This window comes from Ochlerotatus camptorhynchus, unplaced genomic scaffold, assembly GCF_037179485.1.
Source record: "Ochlerotatus camptorhynchus isolate MF236.1 unplaced genomic scaffold, CSIRO-AGI_Acam_v1.1 ptg000503l, whole genome shotgun sequence".
NCBI lineage: Eukaryota > Metazoa > Arthropoda > Insecta > Diptera > Culicidae > Ochlerotatus > Ochlerotatus camptorhynchus.
Window position 1 is genome coordinate 6,422,381 of NW_027040988.1, and position 26,994 is coordinate 6,449,374.

Genomic DNA, 26,994 nt, shown 5'->3' on the forward strand with positions numbered 1-26,994 from the left:
TACAGTACACGCATTTTGGTGCAGTGACTGTGCAGGCGCCATCCTCGTGCTTTTCCCCGCATTTGGAACAGCGTGCCTTGCTGCCACAGTGAGAGGCCGTATGTCCCAACTGTTTGCAGTTTTGGCAGTTCATGACCCGAGGAACAAACAAACGCACAGGTAGCCGAAGTTTTCCCAACTCGATGTAGTGAGGAAGGGCTGAACCAGAAAAGGTCACCCGAAACGAGTCTGTGGGGGTAAAGCTCTTTTTACCCTCGCTGAAAGATACTGAGTTCAGCTTCTGGACTTCCAGTATCTCAACCGTGGGAAGCAAGGGGTTCTTGAAACGGCCAACCGCTTGCTTCGCCAAGATCTCGGGGGTCAGACTCGCTTCGGTGACCACACCTTCGATCTCCACATTACGAGCTGGGATGTACACTCTATACTCGAGTGTAAAGAGCTGGGACGCAACAATCTCGTTAGCTTGTTTCAGGTTAGAGACGACAACGCGAAGTTTATTGTACCTCACCTTCGAGATTTCAGTCACGGCCGAGAACCGCTTCGTCAGATCATGAGTAATTTGCATTACATTCAAAGGTTTCTTTTTGGGCTGAAAGTAAACAACCCATGGGCCAGTCGAGTCTTCTGGGTAGGCTCGCGATCGGGGGCTTATCTGTCCCTGTCCATTACCAGACTGAGATGACGAACCAGGGATGGCATCATCTGATTTCTGGGATGACAGACGTTTTCGACCCTTCTTGCTATCGCGTGGCAAAGTGGTGTCATCTTCCGACAAAACGTCCATTTCGTCTTCCGACAAAATGTCCATTTTGCCGTACTAGTGGGAGCGAAAAACGCTCTACCACTGCAACGATAATCAAAATTACTCGGACACACACGAGAACACGACACGAGAAAAAAAATACAAACACAGAAACACAAACTTAAAATTTAACTGATGGGAGAAAGAAAGAAACAAGAACAAAAACTTATCTGATAATCCTATACTACTACCACCGAGCGTTTAAACGGCAGCAGCGGAGCGACGCGCAGCGTGGATGATCTTCGATCAGCGTGTGCGGGCGGTCTTCGTTGGTGTGTGCTTATGTGAGGGTCGGCACTCAGCTGAACACACGATGATAGATGAGCGGTGTAAATGCGGAGGCAGATGCTGACACTCGATGACGATGATCCGTGTGCAGGTATGCGTTACCACGCACCGATGGTGCGCCAAATGGTTGGCGAATTGGCAATCGCAAAAACAATTTTCCTTCCGATGATGCCGAAAACACACTTTCTTCTCAGAAAAAAACTCACTTTTTGATAAATTTATCGGGAATTATGCCAGGAATCATTAAGCGAGAAAAAACTGATTAGTTACGTCAGATAATAGCGAGAAAACTTCCAAATTAACGGAGCGCGAAACAAGTCGACCGTTCTTCTTGCTAGGACGCAGTGACATTTCAGATGTTGAAGATGTTATTTTGTATCCAGCCTTTTATTTACTAAGAAAGCCTGTGGGACATGGATTCATAAAATTTCTCAATGCGAGTCATCGTCATTTGCCTTCCTTCGGTAGGGAAGTAAAGCCGTTGGTCCCCGGTTCATGAGTTGGTGGTGTCGATAGGTAGGGTCAAGGTGTGGGAGCTGCCTCCCTGGCGTCGGTAGCATTGGTACTCAGTACGGAAAACAAGTGCGACGGAAAGCAAATCAAGGAAAAAAAAAGTCATCATCATCATTTTCGGAAAATTGAAATCCATCAATCAATTTCTACCAACACTTTTGACGTAAATCGTCTTTCCACGACTCTTGCAAAAATTGACTTCTCATGTGCCATATTTATTGCCATTTTCATTGCTATTCAGAAAGCATTAACAACTAAATTATCGTCCATTTCTTCTTTCATTACAGCAAAACTAATAAGCACATTATAAAAATGCCCAGAAGTGACCGATCTGCATCCGAAGATATATAATCACCAAAAGCAGTGTTCCAGATCGACGAGTTAATATGTCCAATGATCAATTAAATTGAAAGAACACGGAAAAGCAATTGCCAGTTAAATTTATGTGGAAGCACCGTAAAAGTATTATGAGCTTCCATATTACACCCAGCATCAGAAGATATAAAAGTAGAGAAAAGTAATTGAGCATAGTGGAAGCCCGAGTGTAGTGTCCGGTTGATCTTCCTGCATGTTTTACCCATCAATATAATAGCAAAAGTGTTGGTGATTATGCAATAGCTATTAAGTATTAAGCAGCATTGGAAAGCGTTTTCCACGGAAGTGAGTGTGTTCAAGCAATAGATTCACGAAAAGGAAGCACCAGAAGAAGAAGAAGAGTTAGTAGAGTCGTTAAAGCTTATATTTTATCCGTCGACAAAAAGTAATCAAAATTTTAAAACAAGTGAGCTCATCCGAAGAAAAGTGATAACAAAATGCCACTCGGTCGTAAGTCACCACTGGAGGCATTGACCATGCCAGGGGCCATCATCGCTTACAAGTACAGTCAGTATCGGCAGCGCCGTCGGGAAGCAGCAAACCGTCGGGTGACCGAACGAGAACTCACAGCATTGCATAACAAAATTGTAAGTTTTATGTGTTCACTTGTATTTAATTGGAGATGTGACATCGAAGGAATTGCAAATACCGAGATGACAGTAGGTGGCATAATGATATACAACATTCCGCACTGAATGTAGATAAATACTGCAGTAACAGCTTATTCGTCCCGTAACGAGACGAACGATCAACATCCGCTCGGGAACTGGAGCAAATACGTGACTTTTCAGATTGTTCCTGGTAGAAAGTAGGCCCGATGAGGCATACTCAGTACACGACTTATATATATAGTTGCTAACGTGCCAACATTTATTTGGCACTTGTTATTTGACTACCACGGTTTGCGTCCCTTCTCCATGTAGATATTATAGAGCAGTGGGTGGATTGGTGCACTCAAAGATGAAAGTTGCTGCAGAATTAGGAAGTTGCAAACAGAGCAGAACTTTGAAAATCATGTTATCCAGCGAAAAAATGTTAGATTAGATTTTGGGCTAATAAAAGTCAATTCATAATCATACCTGGATTAAAAAAGATGGGACTATGCAATTTTTTCATATATTTGAAAAATAGTTTAATTAACAACAAATTGTTTTCGGAACAATTTATATATATATCCTTAGTAAAAACTTATTTCTCAACACGAAGTTTTTTCAACTTGAAATTTTCCTTTTTTTTCTATTTTGAACTTATAACAAATATAGGTGATGATCATGATGATGGCCCCATCGCTTACCCCTACAAAGGTTTAAGCTGGACAATTTATCTTTAAGATAGTTAAGTATAACATCTTAATCAAATTACTAATTCGAAAGGAACTGGTTACAATAACAAACATAAATTCCCACATTCCCACACTTCTCAGTTGCTTCATAGCTATATAAAAGTGAAAAAGCTTATGCGTTCTCTTCTTTGTTCACCTTTTTGTCCACCTCAAATATTCACAAGTATTCCCAGCGATGAACCCCACATTCTGTTTCTATGACGATCATAGAACTTTTGACAAATTTGGAGACCTTCAAGAAAGTTTACAGATTTTCAAATAAATTTTCAGGATCTAAGGGATGTTACTGGATTTTCACAGAAACTTGCAGAACTTTAGAGAATTTCACCATTTTTTTTTAAATATGTGCAGAATTTCTGGGAACTTCGTAGATCTTCAGATTAATCTTTAAAACTTCAAAGAAGCTTAAATATGTTCAGATAAATTTTTAGAACTTTAGTGAATTTAGAGCAGCTTCAGGGAAATGTGCAGGCCTTCAGGAAAGTCTGAGAGCCTAAGAATTTTTTAGACCTTCAGAGATGTTCGGGGATCTGTTGGAATGTACAGGAATTTGTTGAGTTTCAGGGTAGTTCGTAGATCTTGAGAACAGAACTACAAAACTTCAGAAAATTTCACAGACATTAAAAAAAAATGCAGAAATTTAGAAAAATTTACAAAAGAGATCGTAGATCTTCAGAACAATGTTCAAAGAAATTTTAAAAACCACAAGCAAGCTAAAATATTTTCAGATCAATTTGTAAAAGTTTAAGTGAAATTTTGTAAATCTTCAGGGAAATTCACAGAAATTCAGACAAGTCTAAGAATCTACAGTGGAATGTTGAGAATTTCACAGAAGTTTGTAAATCTACTGAAAAATTATGGAACATCAGAAAAGTTCGTAGATCTTTAGAAAAAAATGCTACAGAACTTTGAAAAAATTCACAGAACTTCAGAAAAAAAAAAATCAAGAATTGGCATATATCTTCAGATCAATTTGGAGACATTCAAGAAAGTGAGCAGATTTTCGGATACATTTTAGAAATATTAGAAATTTTAATGGATCTTGGAGAGATCGAAGTAGGCCGCGCTGCAAAAATGACGTGTTTGCTGCGTCGTTTATGTTCTAGTGAAAATTTACAATTTCATTGTTAAAAAGTGTTAATTGGAAAGTACAGAAGTGATGTTGTAAAGTGCATTAAGTGAAAATTTTAAAATTCCTATCCGTTGCATGTGGTGCCGACTGATCTAACATACGCGTAGCTACGCTCAGCTAAATTTATTCGCCTTTTCGTTCCTCTGTTCTCGATAGGAAATATCCATCTAATTCAAGACGATCATTTTAAAACATACTAAATACGCGTCAATCAAGTATTGCACTACTGCTTGATTGAAAGTTTCAGTACATTATCAATGGTGTATATTTGCATCGATAATATATTGGAGTGGGACTTAACATGTGTGAAAATAGCTTAGGAATGCTTGCGTTTTTGAAATAGGCTATTGTAGCTGCGTTAGAGCTGCCACCTTCTAACTCCCGGGTTCAAGCTTCTTTGCATTCATAAGTATTATTGCAGGCAGATTTTATCCATAATACCACTGCCAGACAGTGAGAGCTAGGCCCAGGACGAATCTTCATTCTAATCTACGATTCCACATACTATTAATAACCTTTTACACATCAGAATGAATTATGCATATGTTTAGGAACAACAAACATTTTCAGGCGCAAAGGAGCAACAGGATCGAGCTGATAACGTTTCTTAATTCCAAAATCTCAAGATTGTTTTCAATAATATGTTTAGGTAATAGGCAGCAACAACGGACAGATAAACTACTTACAGTTTCTATTTATTAGATGCTTGATATAACGATTGCCAGCAACGCCGGGTGGGCGTATCCTATGGCTTACACTCTCTACCAACACAAAAAATTCACCCTTCTCGTGACACTTATGAGGGGTCGTAGAGTTCTCTGCATCTTTCTTAAGTATGTGTCGGACTAACATTCCTCTCCCATCCCCACCAGATGCAAGGACGTGGCCAGGACAGCTCTGGTCTGTTGGAGGGAGACACATCCTTCATCTAAGAGGTAGTAATTAATCACAAATTACTAACTAACAGCAACGGATGAAGATGGGTCTCCTTCTTAACAACAGTTCGGAGCTCGTACCACCTACGACATTGTGCAACCTGGTTTATGCTATGCTATGCTATGCTATGCTATGCTATGCTATGCTATTAGAAATTTTAATGGATCTTCAAAGAAATTTTAAGAACTTCAGGGAAGTTCGGCGATTTTTAAAAAATATTTATACGATTTCAGGCAACTTTGTAGATCTTAATAGCGATATTAAAAACTTCAAGGAAGCTCAAGTATTTTCAGATAAATTTGGAGAACTTTAGGTAATTTAGAAGATCTTCAGGGAAATTTCATATCTCAAGGGTAGCCTGAGAGCATAGAGCGGAATTTACAAAACTTCAGAGATGTTTGCAGGTATACTGAAAAATTGATTGAGCTTCAAGTTTTTTCTTTCGTAGATCTTGAGAATAGAACTACGGAGCTTTAGACAACTTTACAGAATTTTAAAGATATTTGCGAAACTTCAGAAGAGTAGACAATTCAGTTTACATTCAGGAAAGTACTTCAATTACAAAAACAAATCGCAGCGAAGCACGGAAGTCCAAGATTTTGCAGAGCTCCATGGAAGTTGGTAATAGATAGATCTAAAGAAGTTAAGAGAAGTCCGTAGACCTTGAGAAAAGTCTATCGAACTTCAAGAAATTCGTACATTTTTAGAAAAAAATTCAGAACTTCGGCAAAACTCATAGAACTTCGGGAAAGTTCGCCGATCTTTAGAAGTATTTACACAACTTGAGATAAGTTCGTAAATGTTCAGATAAATTTTTAAAACATCAGCGAAGTTCAAATATTTTCAGATAATTTGTAGAGCTTTGGGGAATTTCAAAAAATTTCAGATAACTCTGCAGAACTTAACGGAAATCCAAGAATCCACAAAGAAATTTACAAAGCTTTAGAGAAGTTCGGTAAGATTAGATTAGATTAGATTCGGTTGGATTATTTTACCGAAATCTGTGAAATTTTACCGAAATCTCAACAGCTGAACGTTCGGTAAACAGTTTGGTGATTTTTCACAGATTTCCTGTAATTTTCCTGTAAGATTTCGGTAAAATTTCACAAATTTCGGTAAAATAATCTTAGTGTGTATTGAGAAATTCATTGAACCTCAGGGAAGTTCGTAGATCTTCAGAGCAAAAATACAGTATTTCAGAAAACTTTTCAGAATATTAAAGAAATTTTAGAAACTTAAGAAAAGTTCAGAGGGTAGATCGTAAATCTACTGAAAAATCTGCAGATATTTAAATAAATTTTCAGAATATGATTGCAATTTTTGGATTTTAAGAGACATTTACAAAACTTCAGGAAAGTTCGCTGATCTGTAGAGATATTTGCAAAACTTCAGAAAAATTAGTAGATCTTCAGTGAACTTTCCGGGAAGCTCAAAAATTTCAAGATATACTTTCAATACTTTAGGGAATTGTGTAGATGTTCAGAGATGTTTGCAGGTATTCATTGAAGCATGGAAATTAACAGAGAAAATTACAGAACTTTTGAGAAGTACGTAGATCATTAAACATTTACTAGAGAACAGAAACAAAACTTCAGGGACGTCCGAAGGTCTTCAGACAAATATGCAGAATTGTGTTCTTTCAGAACTTAAGGTGATACTCCAAGGAAACCTTAGCGTTAAACTTCAAGAACACAAATGTCAACTTCCACAGAACGTACAAATATGAAATTGCTACTCCTTAGTTGCAGCGTTACAACAAACAGAGAGTAGCAATTACATTATTGCATGTTTTGTGGAAGCTGACATTTGTGCTTTTGAAGTTTCACCCTAAAGTTTCCTTAGAGTATTACCTTAAGGAATCATGTAGATCAATAGAGAAGTTTTTCCACTGGCTTGTCAAAAGTTAGTATCGACATCCTTACGAAGTTTTGAAATCCTTTTTTATCTTCATATCGCAGTTCTTGAAGGACAAGATGAGCCAGATCGCTGCCGGTGTTTCTCCTGAGCAACTATTTCCTACTCCACAAAGTTCACCTTCTCCTTCTGATTTTATTTTAAATAATAAAAGCAATAAATACTGTACTCGAAAAAAAATGCAACAGTCAAAAATGAACACCAGAAATTAATTTTAAGTAGGATATTTTTGAAACTCTCAGGAAATAAATAAACACATATAAGCTATGTTTAAATAGCGGCGCCGGTGGTGTAGTGGTAAGCGCGATTACCTCTCACCCCAGCAGGCCTGGGTTCAATTCCAGACTGCGCCGCCGGGATGTTCTGAGGCAAAACATCTCTGATCACGCCTTCCTTCGGAAGGGAAGTAAGGCCGTTGGTGCCCGGTTCATGAGTTGATGGGTCGATAGGTAGGGTCCAGGTGGGCCCAAGGCTGAAAGCCTCCTTAATAAAGCTAAATAATAATAATCCTCCTTGGGCACAAAAACAACATCGTTGGCTTCGTACCACTCCATCACCGGTTTCGCGTAATGCCACGATGCCAGATCCGGTCAAAACAGTGTGTCACTTTCGTGGAACCGGAGGAAGGACAGCAGGCGCTTCTGGAGGCATTCTTCTTTATACATTTGGCCGTTGATGGTGACGGTTGTTATGTACGGCTTGCTGAATTTGCCGCACCCACAGATTACTTGCCGAAACATCCAGGTGGTACTTGCCAACGAAAAGCTCCAGACCGGGGATCTGCTTGGCGTCCGCTTTCATGTACGTCTCGTCGTCCATTACGATGCATTTCGACTGCACCAACCACTCGTGGTACAGCTTCCTGACGCGGGATTTGGCCACCGCATTTTGTTTATCGGTTCGGTTAGGCGCCTTCCTTACCTTGAAGACATGAAGTCCGGCCCACTTCATTGTCTGCTGGACGAACCGGACGGCAGAATTGACCTTCTTGGCTACATCCCAAATCGAAAAGTTCGGATTGCGCTTGAAGTAATCCCTCACCTTCCTTGGGTTCACGGGGTCGGTAGTCTTCGCTTTTCTTCCGCTACCAGCTCGCCGCTGGGTCGTCTGAGTCTCCTTCAACGATTCTAATTGTCGATTCCAAACTGTTTCGCGATCCGACTGTGGGACTGGCCTGGATTTTCCGCGACCGCTTCCGTAATTTTTGTCGAAGCACTTCTTGCTTGGAAGCCATCTCGATAACCACTTGACAGATTGTGACGAGATTTTGCATATGTAAACATTACACATTCCTGCATCCGTCGGGAACTTTTCCGATTCTCGCAAACCATTTGAGCTCAGGTGCAAAAAAAAGGATTGGGAGTCAACGATTCATGGTCGGCAGTTTCTAGAGGAACGGTATGGTCTGGAATTGACCATACTTTTGGCTTCTGCCAATACCGTAGCGAAAGACTCGTCATGCAGCTTGCGCACTACCAGAACCGATCCTAATGCTGATTTAACGGCGTGGAACATTCTTTCCCAACAGCCTCCCATGTGACGAGCGGCTGGAGGGTTGAACCTCCACTGTGTGTGGGCGTTCGTAGAAGTGCTGCCCAGTTCGGTATTAATCTTGTTGATTTCATCTACGAGGTCCCTGCTTGCTCCCAAAAAATTCGAACCATTGTCGGAGTAAATTATCAGAGGGGAGCTCCGTCGTGCTATGAATCTCGTTATTGTCTTCTTGCACGCACCGGTAGACAGACTGGCAACCAGTGCGCAAAACAGTCAGGTTCAATGAGTAATTTTCATATGAATATAAACTGCCATCTGCCTCACCATTCACTGCCTTGTGAGAGTCTGAATGATCGAGAGGTAAACGAGTCACTGACAGCCGAGCACTCAGTCAGTAGCTCAGTCAGCACATTTATTCTTCCGTGATGGTACCAATCCTTGTTTTGAATGACTGAGCGTACATTTTCTATAGAAAAATGCCTCAATTACATGCTGTGTGAGCGAAGGCAAGCAGTGTGAGTCGCCTGTTCGTGAGTGACTGAATGTTTTTGTTGCCTCTTTCGTTCCTTCGTCCTTTTCCGTTTGGTACAAACCGTCTGGATAAACAGCAAAAAAAAATGTAATATGGATCAACGTAATTCAAGCTGATGTATGAAATAATGATGTAATAGCAAAACGCAGATACAATACTACATCAATGGATGTAATTTTGTTCGCAAAATCGATGTACACACTTAGATTTTTTCGCCGAGATGGGCACCACCGAGCAGCTCGGCATTTTATTTTGCTGGATCTCAGTGAAAAACTTGCCGAGATTCAGCTAACAAACGGGAATTTTGCCGAGATCTCAGTTAACAAACATATTTTTTGCTGAATTTCCAGCAAAATAAAATGCCGAGCTGCTCGGTGGTGCCCATCTCGGCAAAAAATCTAAGTGTGTACATTGAGCAATGTGATATTACACAACCGATGGATTGATCTGGTTGCAGCAGTTTCGATGTAATATTCAACAACTTTTTTTACTGTGTAGAGCAATGGATTTAATAGTGCAGTGCTTTCACGCTCAGCCTTAGCAGTCAATTATTTTACGCTCTGCTGGCAACTACCTCCAGGTGAATGACCCTTATAGTTAGATAGGTTTCACCACGGTTCTTCCAACTTTCACTAAATATTCGCTGAAGAGATTTACGCCCACGTAAGTGAAGGGACGTACAAAGGGTTCCAATCGTACCGCTGGTAGTGGCCCCATTTTTGGTGTAAAGGGTATCGCTTTGTGTATGCGGCACCACATGCAGCGTTTCCTGGCTAATCGTATCTCCACTCGCAGCCGAGGCACATAAAACTTCTGACGCAGCTCGTTTGACAATGGTATCGTCATTTGCGTGACCATATTTCCGGCGATAGTAATCCAAAAACAACGCCGTAATGCGATGGTTTCTAGGTAGGTTGATGGGGAACTTCGTATCGTAACCTGCACTTCTGCAGCCCGACTGCCTACTCGTAACACTCCGTACTCGTCAGCGAATGGACACAGCTTCACAAGATGGGTTGATGTTCTTAATTGCATTCCAAGTGTATTACTTCCTTCTCGATGCTTCTTATACCCCGGACAGACTATGGCTTATATCATGTAATATAGGCTGTCTTGCAATGAGCACTCATATATCTAGTTTTCACTGGAAATCCTATGTATGAGTGCTCATTGCAAGACAGCCTATATTACATGATATAAGCCATAGTCTGTCCGGGGTATTAGAGATCGTCACTTCGTCCGAAAATGCCTCAGATTACGCACTCGTCCGCAACATTCTTTCTGCCTTCTGCAAATCCACACTACTAATCTCAAAAGTATCCGTTGGTCTACTTTTGGCTGGATGCAGACTATCAACGGTGAACATATGCTGTTGAGCGCAACAGTCGTTCGAAATTCGAAAATCTATCAGCATCTATCACCGGTTGTCTGACTAGATGGCTGCATACGAACGCCTCCCGTAATTCCTTGCCACTTTCATCTGTGCCTTCTTCTGGAACCTTCGTCCATTCTGTTTCAACGTTGTGTATGAACCAGCGACTGTCAACATTGCAAATGGGACCTTTTCCCCACTTGGTGGCCTCGTCAGCCACATTCACCTTAGTTGAAATCCACTGCCATTCGTCAACGATCAACAGGTTCAGTATTTCGTTGACCCTGATGGCAACGAACTGGCGATATCGTCGAACACCCGATTTGATCCATGAACAGACGGTTGATGAGTTACTCCAAAAGCAAGTTTTCCGTATATTCAACGAATGATTTTGCTCAATAGTCCTCCTCAAGCGAGCTCCTAGCATCGCTGCCATCAATTCCAGACGTGGTATCGAAAGTCCTCGAAGTGGTGCCACTTTCGTCTTCGACGACACTAAAGCGACTCTGATCTGACCGTTGTCTATTATACGGAGGTATCCATACCGCTGCAAAGGCCTGTTCGCTAGCATCCACAAACACGTGAAGTTCAAGAGATTTTAAGCTGTCTAGATTGTAGTTCGGAAAATAGCAACGGGGAATACGCAGTCCTTCAATCTTCTTGAGTACCGCTATCCAATCTATCAAGCGCGTAGCGATCTCCATTGGAATTCTGTCGTCCCAATTTGTGTCCGTCATGAAGCAAGAAAAAAAAAATCATCCCATGAAATCATGACAATAATTCATGATTTCATTATGGATACGACGAATAACATGAACTATTGCGCTTCCATGAACCAAACTCATGGTCGTTAGCAAGCGTTACGCGTACGTACGTGCCTGTCAAGCCGTCTACATAAAATTTCAACGTCCATTGCGGTCGGAGGTAAAATAGTGGCAGCTCCAGTGCCTTGCGAAATCCGATCTCGGATGTTTTGTTGAAGCCATCGCCAATGTACAGCCTCGTATACAGTTGCAATGTACCTTGTCCTAGCTTTCCGCTGGCTGGATCCACGCCAGCGAGGGATGACCGAAGAGGAAGCGTGCTGGATCGGATTGGTTCCCCCTGAAGCGGTGGAAGATGTTACGCTGCTGGTTTTGACGCATGTGCCACTTGCTGGAAACCTGAAAAAGTAGAGCTCTTGTGCTTGTAGTGTTTTATGCAGTCGTCTAACCACACCTAATTGTTGGTCTTATCCCAGATCACAACCAGGATTTGGAAATGCAGATACTTTTCCGCCAAATTCTTTGCCAGCTCGAACTCCTCGGCATCCACTGAAAAGATTAGGCATTTAGAATAAATTGTTTGAAAAAACGTGTTAAACCCAGACAGAGGAATCAATCGCACCTTTGCGACTCGTACTGTTGCATCAGAAGTTCAAACTGTGTCTCCGTAGCTGGAGCTTATCCCACAAACTGGAAGCATGAAGGAATTCCAAGAGTGCAAGTGCGATGTTCTTTTCGCGAAGCTGCGGCACAATTTACAGGTGGATGATTTGAGGGCGTGCTTTTGTGTCACACACTACTAAAAAGTCATGTAAATTTCGGTTCCCTGAGACCGACACATGTAAGCGGGCCTTTTGACATAAGAATCAGTTGAAAGAAACGTGAAAATCAATTCAACCAAACGTTCTCTTCGTCGACTAGCTGATGTTTCGGTTTGAGAACACTTAATTTTACATGAAATATTTGTTTACGTTCTATGATTTACGTCCTATGTGGATTACGTCTCGTGTAAAAGTAGTTATTTCTAAGTGTGCACATCTCAGCGCGGATCCGCTGCAGGCATGTCATGGGATATCTATTTGATCTACTTCACTTGTTTCATCAACGCTCTGTAGAATTTCATCAATGCGAACTTCTATGCCGTCGAAGATTGCGGACTATGGTTTCACTTGCCGGAATATAATCGTTTGCCAGCCGCCTCGCAACTGAATCTGTAGCTGCACCAAATTACATGTAATGGACGAGCCGTCGTGCGCTATCGATGAACAGTGGCGAACATCTCCGGGTGGGGACACCGCCAGGCAGGAATCCATATGATCACCTTTAGCAATCGGCAACAAACACCGTATAAAGACATCGCCGAGAAAGATAATGCATATAATAATAACACCGGGAAAGCAGAAAAATCCAGAAACCTTACAAACTTGTCGTTACACAGATAAATTAAACTATTATAATTTTACTTAAATTTAATCAATTTGACATTATACTCAGTTTAATTGAAGAATTAAAGTGACAATAGGCTGTTTCTATGCACCGCCAATGTAGAGTGCGCTATGCGCTTACTAGAGGAAACGTCAACCAAACCGTTTGTTTACATCCAAATTACAATTTTACATATCAAATTAACGCATATTGTTATGCGTATCTTGCATATTTCCATCGGGATGGGTCTTATTTTATTATTTTTCACATATTCGAACGGATTTACAGCTTAAATAACATCAAATTAAAAATCCGGAAGATCATAACCGCTGGGGTAGTTTTATAAATCTTCGTTTTTCTTAACAAAAATATGTGGAAGCATCAGCCGTTCACTTCAAAATCGATACAGAAAACAAAATATACCATTTGGATGTTGATTACAAGCACCTGCGATGGATAAACTAATCAGAAAAGTTAAAAACATTTACCTCTTCCTATGCTTCACGGTGAAAATTTCAGCCCTCATCACTTTTTTGATGGTTCTCTTATTCACCACCAGAGGTTGAAACGATCGCTTAGTTTCCATTGGATTCGCCTATTGACTCACAGATGACGAGTGGGTGAAAATCTCGGTGAAAATGGTAATGACATTATAGATACTACCATTATCATGATTCAAGTTTTCAAATCCATGAATATTGTTCATGGGTTTCGAAACTGATGATTCATAATTTCGGGAATCTAGTTAAAAAACGCCTGATATCATAAACTGGTACCATTATCACGAATAAATTTTGCGAAACCATGAATATAGTTCATGGTTTCGACTCGTATGATAAATGATTTCATGAATCTAGCTACGATTTCTCGTCAACCGAAAAAATATCGTAACGCATAGGTTGCGTTACGAAAAAATAGCTCATAAAATCATGAATTTTATTCATGGTGTATTTTCATAACATGAAAACTCACAATTTTCCTGAAATCATGAGTCATTTTTCTCATTTCTGAGATTGGATTTGTTCCCGTGTGCCATACCTCTGAATTAGGATTTTTCGGTGGATTAAAAATGATGCCACCAATCTTAAAGGGTCAAAAATACTCATAACGAGTCGCAACATCTCTCTGGAGAAACTAGTTTTACTCAAAATTTCATCAACTTTTACCCATGCAATGAAAAGTTATGCACAAAAGAAAGTGTTGCATTTTTTCGAGTTCAATCTTTAAGCTTGTCGAAGCTAGAGCAATTTTCCGGTAATTCATGATGGAAGTATTTAGTTTTAGCAAGCAGTGTGAACACCACAAACAGGGGGGGTTCGACAAAGTGTATCGAAAGTAAATTCGAGCAGATTTTTCATTATGGGTCAAAATCAGACCAAGAAATCAGATAGCCTAAACGGACCTTAACCTCTGTTCAGAGTGTTCCATTCGTAAGCGGGATGCAATCTCGTTCGCTTGACTCCCACAGTCGCTGTAGGACGCCAGCATTTCTGACATATTATCTCAGCATGCACACCACGCCACCACCCATCCAGCAACATCAGGAGCACATATCGGCATCGCACACAGTATGTGGCATGCGAAACGGAGCGTAGGATCCACCCAGGCTGCTAAAATTATCCTTACGTAACGGGCGCAGAGAGCAGCAGCCCAACGAACGTAGCCAACGCAGATATCCCATCCATCAGCGCGGACCGAACCAAGGCCACGTGGGATAATCCCGAAGGATTTCTTCTTCTTTTTCACTCTCAGGTGATTGTCTGCTACTGCTTTAGCTGTGCTTCGAATCCCACCCGGTGTGTGAAAGATGTCTGCTGATTTACAACATGATGGAAGGGCGAACGTAACATGCTGATTTTCACTTTGGATTTCTCTGAACGGGAATCGCCCACCATTTGTGTATTAAATACATTTCCAAGGAACACAACTGATTTTCGCTGCCGTCCAAATTTTGGGGAAGGGATCCTTCGATGACACAACGTAATAAAATACCATAATTTATGGGCAAGTATGCTAGTTAAGCGGATTTTTTGGTTCTCTTCGGTGCTTTTGAATGTTGATCCCAACAGCGTTTGGGGTGCGCGCGAATTGCTCGGTTGGCGAAGGAAAACGAAGTAATAAAACCATAATTTGTGTAATGGGAAGCTTTTTTTTTTGGCGAAGGATGGGAGTTGCCAGGGTGGGGACATTGGTAGCTCTAACAATACAATTCCACCAAATTTGGATTGGATTCGGGTTGGATACATTTTCCGTAAAAAGTCGACCAATTTTTGAAAGTTGATCTACTGCGTGTAAGTTATTTTTGTATCTTACGTCTCAATCTCTACAATAAACTAAACTGCCCATAAACGCAAAACAGTCCCACGTGATTTTTCACCAATTTTCAGATAAATCCACGAAACATCTTTAAATTAAATGTACACACTTAAAAGCAATACTCGAGCTCGGCAGTACATATTACCGAGCTAACAAGCCATTTGCATGATTTGTTGAAAATTCAGCTAAAACACAACTTCTACTGAGTTTTAGCACCAATGCAAACTGAAATTTCGGCATAATCATGCTTATTTCCGAAATTCATGCTTATTTCCAATGAGACTAATAAACGCATAACAAGACTGAGAGTTTAAAATATGCGATTAAACATTTATTTCAGTAAATATTACTAAAAGAAAAATTTAATTACAGTCAGGATTACTATACAGAAGAACAAAATCGAATCAAAAAAGAAATTGTTATTTATTTTCCTTGTTTTACACTTCGAATAAATTTCACATTTTTCTAGTCTTTATCATCGTCATCAATGCTTTTGTCGTCAATTACCGACAGAATAACATTTAACAGAACTTTCTACCTATTTTGGTCGATTCCACGCGCTTGTTGTTTTAATTTCAAATAGGGTTTCAAGTCGAAGGTATTCGGTGTCACCATTATTAGTTGTTTTTTAGTGAACAGAAAACCGTATGTCATTATATAGCTTCCTTTGCAAATGATGGCTTGCTTGATTTTGTCCACTATACCTACGCTTAAGGGGTTACGCCTACCTGCAAGACCAAAAAAAGCGAAAGTTTGGATTTTTTTTTCTCGAAAACGACGCAACATGTTGAAAATCGGTTTTCTGCCGTTTATTGAACACACATTAAATGGTACATTTATCAGTCGATGCTGTAAAAACGAGGTCCTGGTGCCCCGCACGGTTGCTCCTCGTGGACGATGTTCTAAAAAACGCTTTTTGCGGTGCCAACTGCGGTTTGTGATGTAATCATCTGAAATAAAAAAAAAACCATGCCAAATCGTTAAGCATGTGTTAAACTAGTCCTTGATCGTTCGGTTTTTTTTTATTTTTTTGACAAAATGGCGGCCTTGCAAAGTTGAAGTGCCGATTTTTGATCCTTAAAATGTGTCTTTGATCGGCTGTAAAAAATCGAAATTAAATGATAGACGAAATCCGAACGATCGTGGACTGCACAAAATAGTACTGAACAGAAATCAAAACGAATCGGACGAATCGAATGTATACATTTCGAGAAATTTTTGGCACCGGTTTTGAAAATATGATTCCGAGATAATCGCGTTTAAAGTTTCAAGTTGGGTTTAGTCCACTATAAGTGAATATTTTTGTACGTCGCATAGCTTTCACAATTTTCATCGGATCAACTTGATCTTTTGAGGAAATATTCTTGACTTTATATACTTTCGATAAGGACAATAAAAAAAATCGATTTTTTGAAAGTTTGCAGGTAGGCGTAACCCCTTAATAACATGGATCCTCGTCCATGTATCCATGTTATTGAGCGTAGGTATACTGAGAAACTTTCAGCTGCGTCGTAAATCCTGTGCAACTTTACGAACGCTTAATTAGGGTACAGTCAGTCCAGCGTGTTCATCATATGAAAGTGTTCCATATTTGTGCAAGATTGTATGTTGTTGTTGATTGTATCAAGGGGTTGGTCATTCCACACTGTGTGCCAACAACAGATATGGGCGAGCACACCTAAGCACACTCATTGGCACTGTTTGGCACCCATCGTTAGACATTTTAATTATCTTTAATGTTTCTGGCAGCACTACACCATATGTGCGCCTGAGCAGTGCGCATGTGTCAAACATTTGATAATCATAGTTGTTGACACAATCCAATTTTTGGAAACCGCAACCGTGAATTACCGCCAAGTCCCGCCATGGATTCCTTTAAACACATAGACAGACAGTACACATCCTAATGCCTGTGCGAAGCCGTATATCATTCCGAACGAGACTCTGCGTTCACACATTTGGACCACCCCTCATACCAAAACCAGGACAATCGCTACTGTGCTGAAAATTATCAACATCGATAACAAAATCTCACTCAATGAATCCCACATTCCAAACAGCACCGATTGTGATTTGAAAAAAGACCCTCTATGAAATCTAATCGGCCTAATCCTCAGCAAATATTTTACCCCTTTCGGATGCATGATACCCTCCTGCTACTACACCGGCCATTCCATCGTACAGCATAGAAAGTTACAACGGTGCAACATCATCAAATCTAGGAAAATTCATCCCGCTGCTTAAGATCCGTATCTCAATTCACATACTCCCAGTATTATTCTTAGTTTCAGCGAGCAAAACAAAACATCCAAGCTGTCAAAATACCGGGTTGCCAAACATGTAATTATTCACAAACAAACAAAGTTAGCTCGATGACTGGCACTGCTGGATTGTATGTATTATGAACTAACAGATTGCCTTCCACCGAAACCTGTAGGACCATAATGTCAACTTGGGAATGTTCAAACTAAGCGTCTGTAGGAAAAATATAAGGTGAATTGGATGTTGTGATAGTCCATTTTAATAACCGTTTCAAGCTTTGTTCTGAACGGATTTTTTGTTTTGAACTTGGCGACTTTTATGAGCTTCAAGTAGAAGGGGGTGAAATCCGTAAAAATGTTGTTCGTTTCTGCGGCCATTAAGCTACTGAAGCTATGAGACTCGGCTCTACGGATTCCACAAGTATAATGTGAATGGTTTTAAAACCCTCAGAACTTTCGATTCAAATCACATCTGCAATGACCCTAGTCATTATCTCACGATCAAGATTCTAGTTGGTGAAAACCATGGTGGAAAATATACTAATAAACACGATAGTAATTTCCGGATCTGTAGTTTGAACGATACATTTATACGAGCAATAGTCGAATGGTTTCAACCATACTGATGTTCCTCCAGGAATGGATCAACGAGTCAGTGGTGAGCAGTTAATACTATTAATGTTGAAACTCACAATTGTTTGACCCCAGAAGATTCTGTGCCGTCCCAGAAGGAGACGTGTCTAAACCCCTAAAGATGTGTCTAAACCAGTCGGCAGTCTTTGGGATGGGCATCAAAGGCCTCTTTTGCTTTGGGATCTCCGGGCGTTGGCGAGGTAGGGAGAGTTTTCGGAATTATGAGACGCCTGACAAAAAGGGTTTATTAAGACTTTATTTTAATGGTTTTATTGATCCACTGAAATACTTACGCTTTTGTCGAGTTCGGTAACGTAGCTGAGGTTATTGAAGGTTGCCGGGGACAGTGCGTCCAGCACCGACCGTGGTCGATGGTGGAGGCCGATGGTGGCTAACGGCAAGCCGATCTCCAATCAGCGCAGCTCGTGGAGTGGTCGCCGGAAATTTTCGGTATATTTCGGCCACAGGAGTGGTGACGGACAATGGTTGTCCGACACGTGGGAGTCTACGGATAGCGTCGCCATCAGTGGCAGATTACCGGTACTAGAGGGTACCCGCCAGGCACTGTCGTTGTTGGCTTACTAGGGTTAATAGGCATCAGCTGCTTAGATGATGTCGTTGGTGGCTTACTAGGGTTAATAGGCATCAGCTGCTTAGATGATGTCGTGATACTGGATTGCCGGATGGCGGTTTCGAATTACCTGATTTCACGACAATAGAGAAACCGGCCCAGAGCCCGGGAGACCACGGACATTGATTGTCCAAGAAGTTGAAATCTCGATCTCCGAAAGGCCCAATTTTTCGGTGGCCGCAATAAAAGAAAACTTCACTGTTGTCGTCAATTATCATCGCCTCGCTCTTCACCAGCCCAGTGACAAGCGCGTAGGCAGCATGTTATACGGTGACAGCGGGCCCAGCACAGCAAAATAAATGATATGAGCCCGGGACATGCTGCCTACTGTCAAACGCTGCTGTTGGTATAGGCCTTGTCACTGACCTGCTCTTCACACACTACCTCCCAACATTGGCTGGGATCGATGTCACTACGTGTGTCCTGCTCAGAATCTTCGAAAGATTTCATGTACTGCATCCACGATGCCGGTGATTTCTCAGCCGGAAACTGCTGGTCGTTTACCTCAAATCCAGCAAATTCATCTTCCGAGCTTAAGATACCTTGCATTAATTCTCCACCGGCAATCGAATTTTTACATGCAACCGGCACCTCCTCTTCGGAACTTTCGTCACATCCATATAATTTTAAATATTCAAAAGCAGACATTTTGAAAGAATTGAATCCGAACCATCCAAACTCGTGAACTGTCGAAACAACAATGAAACAATATTTGGCGTTGACGGCACCGTCGAGCTAACATATCTTCACACAAAAATTGACAGTTTATTATGGGATTTGACAAGACAAAGTTTGCCATGTTTTACGCATAGACTGACAGATGCTTATGGAATTTCACCATCGGAGCGAGTGGGACAAAGGTAACCCAAGAAACACACTTCCATCTTAATAAGTAGCTGCAGCTTGCTTGTGACTGAAATAAGTTACATACAAGTAACCACAAATACTCAGTACAAGTGTGCTGCTAGGGAATCCGTTGCACTTTTCATTTCACGGATTTAAATGAAATTCGGTTCACAATTACGATAACGAATAATAACACGCGCCTGCCGATTTTATCCGATTTCATCCACTATTCATCGATAATCTTGGCTGTGTAATAATTATCGAGCATCATACTTATGTTATTTTTAGTGTGTATCATGTTAAGTGTCACTTTATTGAGCAGCTGCTTTGTGGTAGTTGAGGTGTAAATTTTAACTTTCAAAGAGTTATGGAAATAGGGTAAATTATGGCTTCGGCACCCATTGACTGTTTTCGGCAACCGAAATTGAAACGTTAATTTCACTGTATTTTCCCATCAAAACTCTTCGCTGAATGTATTAAGCCGATTCCTTACCTTTTCAGCTTCAATCTGATTACATTTTTACGACTGCGCAATCCTGTTCTGCCATATTTTTCTTTAAATGAAATATACACACTACAAAATACGGCTGATTTCGTGTTGCCGATAATAGAACAGCTGGTTAACACGCAGTTCATATGGAAAGGGTGCCGAAGAAAAAGAGACTGCCGACAATAGTCACACTCACCTGAGAAGTTTGGAGCGTTGTAAAAACATGTTCAACCCGTTTTGATCAATTCTGTCGATTGAAATTGGTAGAACAGCAAGCAGCAGATAAGTGTCAACAAACAAACCTGTCATGTATGTTTGTGACGCTGAGAAATCGCTAAAAGAAGTTCGGACGCTGCTTAGATTGACGAGAATATGTAAATTCCCCTAGATACTGAACAATTTTGGAAAGATGTCTGCTAAATTATGGGGCCAATTCCAATACGCATCCACGTAGCGCTGAAAGTAACGAAATGTCTGCACGAATGGTTGACAGTTGGCATTCATTGACGACCAAACCTTAGCCCAGGTCTAGCATATGCGGCATATCCACTTAAAAAAATTCAAACCTGGGAGTCGAAAAGTTCTAAATTTTCACTTACACCAAAGTTCAATTAAGCTCAAAATGCTCATCCAAATTCCACGACATCAACCAGCTCGTTTGTCATGAAAATGGTCAAAAACAATTAGATTATTTATTGTACATATCAAGCATATATTTTTTAGCGGCGCCGGTGGTGTAGTGGTAAGCGTGATTACCTCTCACCCCAGCAGGCCTGGGTTCATAGGCATAACATCTCTGATCACGCCTTCCTTCGGATGGGAAGTAAAGCCGTTGGTCCCCGGTTCATGAGTTGATGGGTCGATAGGTAGGGTCCAGGTGTGGGAGCTGCCTTCCTGGCGCGTCGGTAGCATTGGTGCTCAGCACGGAAAACAAGATCGACGGTAAACAAACCAAAGGAAAAAAAAAAAAAAAAAAGATATTCACGATCGAAACTTCCGAAATTCTGCTGAAGTGCCAATCGCAATTCCAGCTTGGGATTATGTTTTTCGTGAGAAGCTGAGTTCCGATATCTTTTATTTGCTGCCCATAATAAATTAATTCCTTCGCAAGAGCAGTACCTGCACTCCTCGCTGGGTGTTTCCAAAATCCTTCCTTGCTTGCCTTTGCGGCCACTTACAACTTCAACTCAGAACTACTTCCGCACGGCTTGGACCTTCCGAAAAGTTATCTCTAAGGGTCGATTTTCCAGTAGCAAGTCCAAATTAATTCGAATGAGCCTTCTAAAAGTCCATTCGAAAAAAAAACTGCAGATATCGAAGACCAATTTTATGAATTGAACACTTTTAGGGTTGTTCCGGATGTTCTGGAAGGTCACCCAGTGGCCTCCAGTGTTTACTTTCTGTGAACCACAGAGCTGTAGGACCAATTGACAGTTGATCTTGATTTTCCAAAATGTCCATAGGGTCCATATTCCGGTCACAAGACCGAATTTATTCTAATGAGTCTTCTAGAAGAACTTTAAAAAAAACCGCTGAGCTCTAGGACCAATATTGTGAATTGACCACTTTTCTAATGTTCCAAATTATTTGCAAGGATACCCAGGTTCCGGTCACAAGTCCGAATTAATTATAGTAAGTTTTCTAAAAGTGCTTTCGAAAAAACAAAGAGCTCTAGGCCCAGTTTCATGAATTGATCATTTTCGCTGTTGTTCAGGACCTTCCGAAAGCTCACCCAAGGTCATTCCGTAGCCCCTGGGGTCCATTTTTCGATTACAAGTCCAAATTAGTTCTAATGAGTCTTCTATAAGTGCTCTCGAAATAACCGCAGAGCTCTAGGCCCAGTTTCATTAATTGACCACTTTCACTGTTGTTTGGTATTTTCCGAAAGTTCACCCCGTGACCTCGGGCTCCATTTTCCGGTCAAAAGTCCAAATTCATTCTAATGAGTCGTTCTATAAGTGCTTTAAAAAAAACCCGCAGAACTATGAGACCCTAGATGAGACCAGTTTCATAAATTGACTGAAATTTATAAAATCACAGAACAACCTAGAAATTTTCGATTCATTTTAACTGTTCTTCAAATCGAAATGCGCATTGTTTTCTGATCATATCTTTTTCGTAAAGCCAAATGTTCAGCCTACATTTTTTTTCCTAGACGGTTTTGCTCTACACTCGATGTTTTTTTCCAAGTGGGATTGTTTGAATAAATTGTGTGCCAAAACATATACGCCCTTGTGAAAATTACGCTTGTTTCCAAATAACCCTGTGCAAAGTTTCATCCATGGTGGGTATATACATGGTGATACAGCTATGTAAACAAACTCGGTCGCTGTCCCATACAAAAATCCAACATGCCTGAATCATGAATTTGACACATTAGAACACCTATATGTGTTCACCTTGGTTTCATCCAAATCAAAGATTATTTTGCGCATGAAATCGGCTTTCCTCCACACAACGTGACTGTCTCGCGCAGACAGCAGCAGGCGGCAGCTGACAGTGCACTGCAGTGGTGCTAGAAAAAAAAAGAATAATGAGCAGTTAACTTGGTTAGCAATCAGTAATGGCTTGATAACTGTTTCCACAAGCGTCGGATCGTTTTGCGATCTTGTAAGAAAAGGTTCCTTTTAAAATTTCTTAGAACGGCGCCGGTGGTGTAGTGGTAAGCGTGATTACCTCTCACTCCAGTAGGCCTGGGTTCAATCCCAGTCGGCGCCGCCGGGATGTTCTGAGGCATAACATCTCTGATCACGCCTTCCTTCGGATGGGAAGTAAAGCCGTTGGTCCCCGGTTCATGAGTTGATGGGTCGATAGGTAGGGTCCAGGTGTGGGAGCTGCCTTCCTGGCACGTCAGTAGCATTGGTGCTCAGCACGGAAAACAAGATCGACGAAAAAACAAACCAAAAGAAAAAAAAAAAAAAAAATTTCTTAGGGCATAGTTTGACTGACATATTTTTAGAGGTTAATGGTTGACCTTTCCAGATTTTTATTTGAAAAAGTATGTTTTCCCATAGAAAATCCTATGTAAAATTAAAACCACTGGCGCTAAAATATAGTTCCACCGGACGACCTGAAATTTTAAACAGTAACGTTAAGACCCAAAAGGCCCCCAGAAATCATACTGGAACTGGAATTTGAATTTTGTCCCACCCTAATAAGTATCTCAAAGCATTCATCCTAGCATCCAATCTGTAAGGCTTTTGTCATGTGGCATACCCTGCTCCAAAACGTTACGATTGTATAATTTTTGCATGGTTTATGCTTCTATGAAATATTCATACCTCTTCTCCCAAAAAATAAAATCCGCGGGGTGCTACTCAGAAAAAAATAGCGTAAATCGTAGTTGCGTCTAACTTACTCCAGCTAAAAATAGCAACAGGGCACAATCAATTGCTACCACCGAACCTTTTTCCTCTTAGCCAACCTTAAAAAGCTTTTTGCGAAGTCTCATACCCTCAAGGGAGCAATACTTTATCCTCGACCTCACGCATAGCAACACTCTCAGAGTTCAAGTACTGGAATATTATATTATTTCGACGATCGTGTCATACTTTGTCCCACGCAAAACTAACCTTGAATGCCGGGTTCCGTTCAAGCCGCACATACAACAATAACCTCAATCAACATAAGTTTTCCAAAGATAAATCTCCCACCCATGGAAAATTCGGAAATCTTTTTTCGTTGGTTATTGATTGGCTTCAAACTACTCACACACATAGGCGGAGATTGCTTCGCGGGAAAGGCCCTTGACTTTTTATAGTCCTTTTCTGTCAGGCAATGGAGAATAGTGGCCATTTCTCATGATGATGTTTGTTTTATTGCACGGCTCCACCTAAATGGGCGCAAACTGTACTGGGAGAGCACGGGCCGGACGAGACCAGACGGGAAACGTTTATTTTAACTGCTGCTTTTTCATTAAAATTTATGAAGCACCTGGAAAGCACAAGTTTCGAGTTTATTACGTCTGCAAGTGGACGGAAAAGCAAGTGCCTGTTTTAGTGCTGCTCACGGGGTTCGTTTGTCGGATTCTTTGTAGTTGGTCTGATTCCGGGATATTGTTTTTCTTTTCGGTCATAGAAAGGTGACAGAAAGGGCACCTCACTCTAGGGTCAGGTACCAAAGAAACCATAGGCACGTTACTTTGCCTTTTTGGCTATATACGGTCTCTTAAGAACTTACAAAAACTGGTAAAGCCGTTGTTCAACTGTATTTTTACTTGGGTATAGAGCAGCGTTTCTCGATCTATGGGCTGCGACCCACTAGAAGATTGCTGGTTGTCCTAAGCTGGGTCACAGAAATTCTGATAGCTTTGTTATGTTTAAAAAATTTAGCTACAAATTGAGCTACACAGCAAAAACTTTGTAAATTTACAAAGTTCGACAATGTCTGGTATGGTGACCTAGCGTAGGGGGGATGGGGGCAAGAAGACCATACGGGACGAGATGGGCCACCATTCGTTTGGGCATAATACCTATTAACACAATCTAATTTTTTTTACAAACTTGTTGAAAATGTTTCTAATATGCATCTCCATGAAAACCGTATCAAAATTCAATTACATGTCTAAGATAATAATGGAAATGTAACATTAGCTCAAAATCTCTAGAATATTAGAAGATATGCAGTCAAGAAAACAAGAATTGCATTCACTATTTCACATTTTAGTGATCCGCTGACTCTACAGTGAGCAGTAAAGGGCGAACACGAAATTATTGCGACACATTCAACAGGACATAACTTTTTTACCATTGGGTAAAAATCAACCAAATTTTGCACACTTTCTCATTGATGTGTATTGTGTACATGCTGTCAAACTCTAAGCCGTGTTTTTCGATTCAACGAAAATGGAGGTGAACCAACGCAAGTTGAGAGAACAAATTCTTTCCAAACACCTGGAATTTCCTGACCTATCGCACCGACAGTTGGGAAAAATGTTGAACATTCACCATTCAACCGTCTCCAGAGTGTTGAAGCGGTTCCAGGAGCGGTTGACGTTGGACCACGGCAAAGGAGCTGGAAGAAAACCGGGACCGAAGAACAAAAAGACGGAGGGAAAGGTGAAGCGGATGATTAAAGCAAATCCCAACGTCTCAAGCCGTGATTCGGCTAAAAAGATCGGCATGTCGCAGAGCTACGTCCAGAATGCAAAGAAGAGAGCTGGACTACATACATACAAGGTACAGAACTTCCCAAACCGCGATGAGCGGCAACAATCGACGGCTAAAACTCGGGCACGGAAGCTCTACGAGAAAATGCTGACAAAATATGGCTGCTGTGTGATGGACGACGAAACGTATATAAAAGCCGATTTTAAGCAAATTTCGGGGTTGGAGTTTTTCACCGGCAAGAGCAAGTTCGATGTGGATGACAAATTTAAGAAGAAGAATATGTCGAAGTTCGCCTCCAAATATCTCATTTGGCAGGCCATCTGCTCTTGCGGACTGAAGAGTGAGCCTTTCGTTACAAAGGGCACAGTAAATGGCGAGATCTACAAATCTGAGTGCCTGGGGGCGACCCCGGCGTAGTGGTAAGCATCCATACCTCTCACGTCAAAGTCACGAGTTCAAATCTCACCCCCGGACAAGTCACGAATGACCCAAGAGCGTTAATGTGACTATGATGAAAAAAAAAAAAAAAAAAAAAACCAAAAATCTGAGTGCTTCGAGAAGCGCCTTTTGCCGTTCTTGCAGCAGCACGACGAAGCTCCGCTATTTTTGCCAGATTTGGCATCATGCCACTATTCTAAAAGTGTCCTGGAGTGGTATGAGGCCAATTCTGTCCATTTTGTTCCAAAGGACATGAATCCGCCAAACTGTCCGGAGCTGCGCCCGGTGGAGCAGTACTGGGCAATAATGAAGCGGGAACTTCGGAAGAGCAAAAAGACAGTCAAAGACGAGAAGGACATGTTAAGAAAATGAAAAAAAAACTGAGAAACTGGTACCGGAAACTGACACTGTAAAGACTTTGATGGAGGGCATCAAGCGAAAATGCGTTTAATTTTACACTCAACTTTTCTTTTGATTTTTGAAGTAAATATATGTATAAAACTACCCTAAAATTTTGGTTTGATTCTAAACATTATAAGAAAATTGGCATGACATTTTCGGTGTCGCAATAATTTCGTGTTCGCCCTTTACACGTAACTGTTGCTAAAAGAACTTATGTTTCTATTTCACATGATTCCTGAATGTTATTTTCTAGTGAAAACCTGTCAAAACGTTAACTTTTACTAGGGTGCTCTGCTCATATTGTCCCGTATGGTTGTTGATCGGAGCAAAAACTGAAATTTTTCAAACATAATAATTTGTTGAGTCTATCATATTTTATCCATATTTTGAACATTGTATATTATCAAACATATTCCAAAGCATGAGCATGATCACAGCTTTCATACATTTATGAATGTTTTTCATGTGTTATGATGTGTTTTTCTTAGGGGGACCATATTGCCCCTATCTACCCTACATGTTGCATCAATACAACTTCCCGATCTTCCTTTTTATGTTCTACCTTGATTAGTTTTCCGTCGATCTTGTTCTCCGTACTGAATACCAATGCTACCGACGCAAGGAAGGCGCTTACCACTACACCACCGGCGCCGCTAACATAATTTTATGAATTAGTGTTACTTGGATTAGACCTCAGAAAATCTCGACGGCACCGACTGGGGTTGAACGACACACTGGCCAGAAGACGCCTCTTGCTACTACTGGGACCAGCGTTGTTTGGCATGATTCTAGCTATCGCGTTGATGGCCTTCAAAGCCTACTCACAGGCATATTCGACGTGGCTGTTGAAGTTTAGCCGGTCATGGATCATCACTCCCAGGTACTTCAGCAGACGCTTCGAGGCTATGGCGTGCTCCCCGACGGTGATTTCTGTCCGCTGTAGCGCTTTACAGTTACTGACCAATAGCACTTTCGTTTTG

At 41.0% G+C, this 26,994-nt stretch overlaps 1 protein-coding gene across 1 annotated transcript in view; it reads left to right on the forward strand.

Annotated features, from left to right (window-relative positions):
- Positions 1–26,994, forward strand: part of LOC135712743 (ensconsin) — a 235,925-nt gene that overhangs the window by 45,994 nt on the left and 162,937 nt on the right. The window contains exon 2 of the mRNA XM_065235789.1: positions 1,891–2,565. Coding sequence (XP_065091861.1) covers positions 2,416–2,565 — 150 coding nt within the window. The 5' untranslated portion in view covers positions 1,891–2,415. The remainder of the gene's footprint in view (positions 1–1,890; positions 2,566–26,994) is intronic.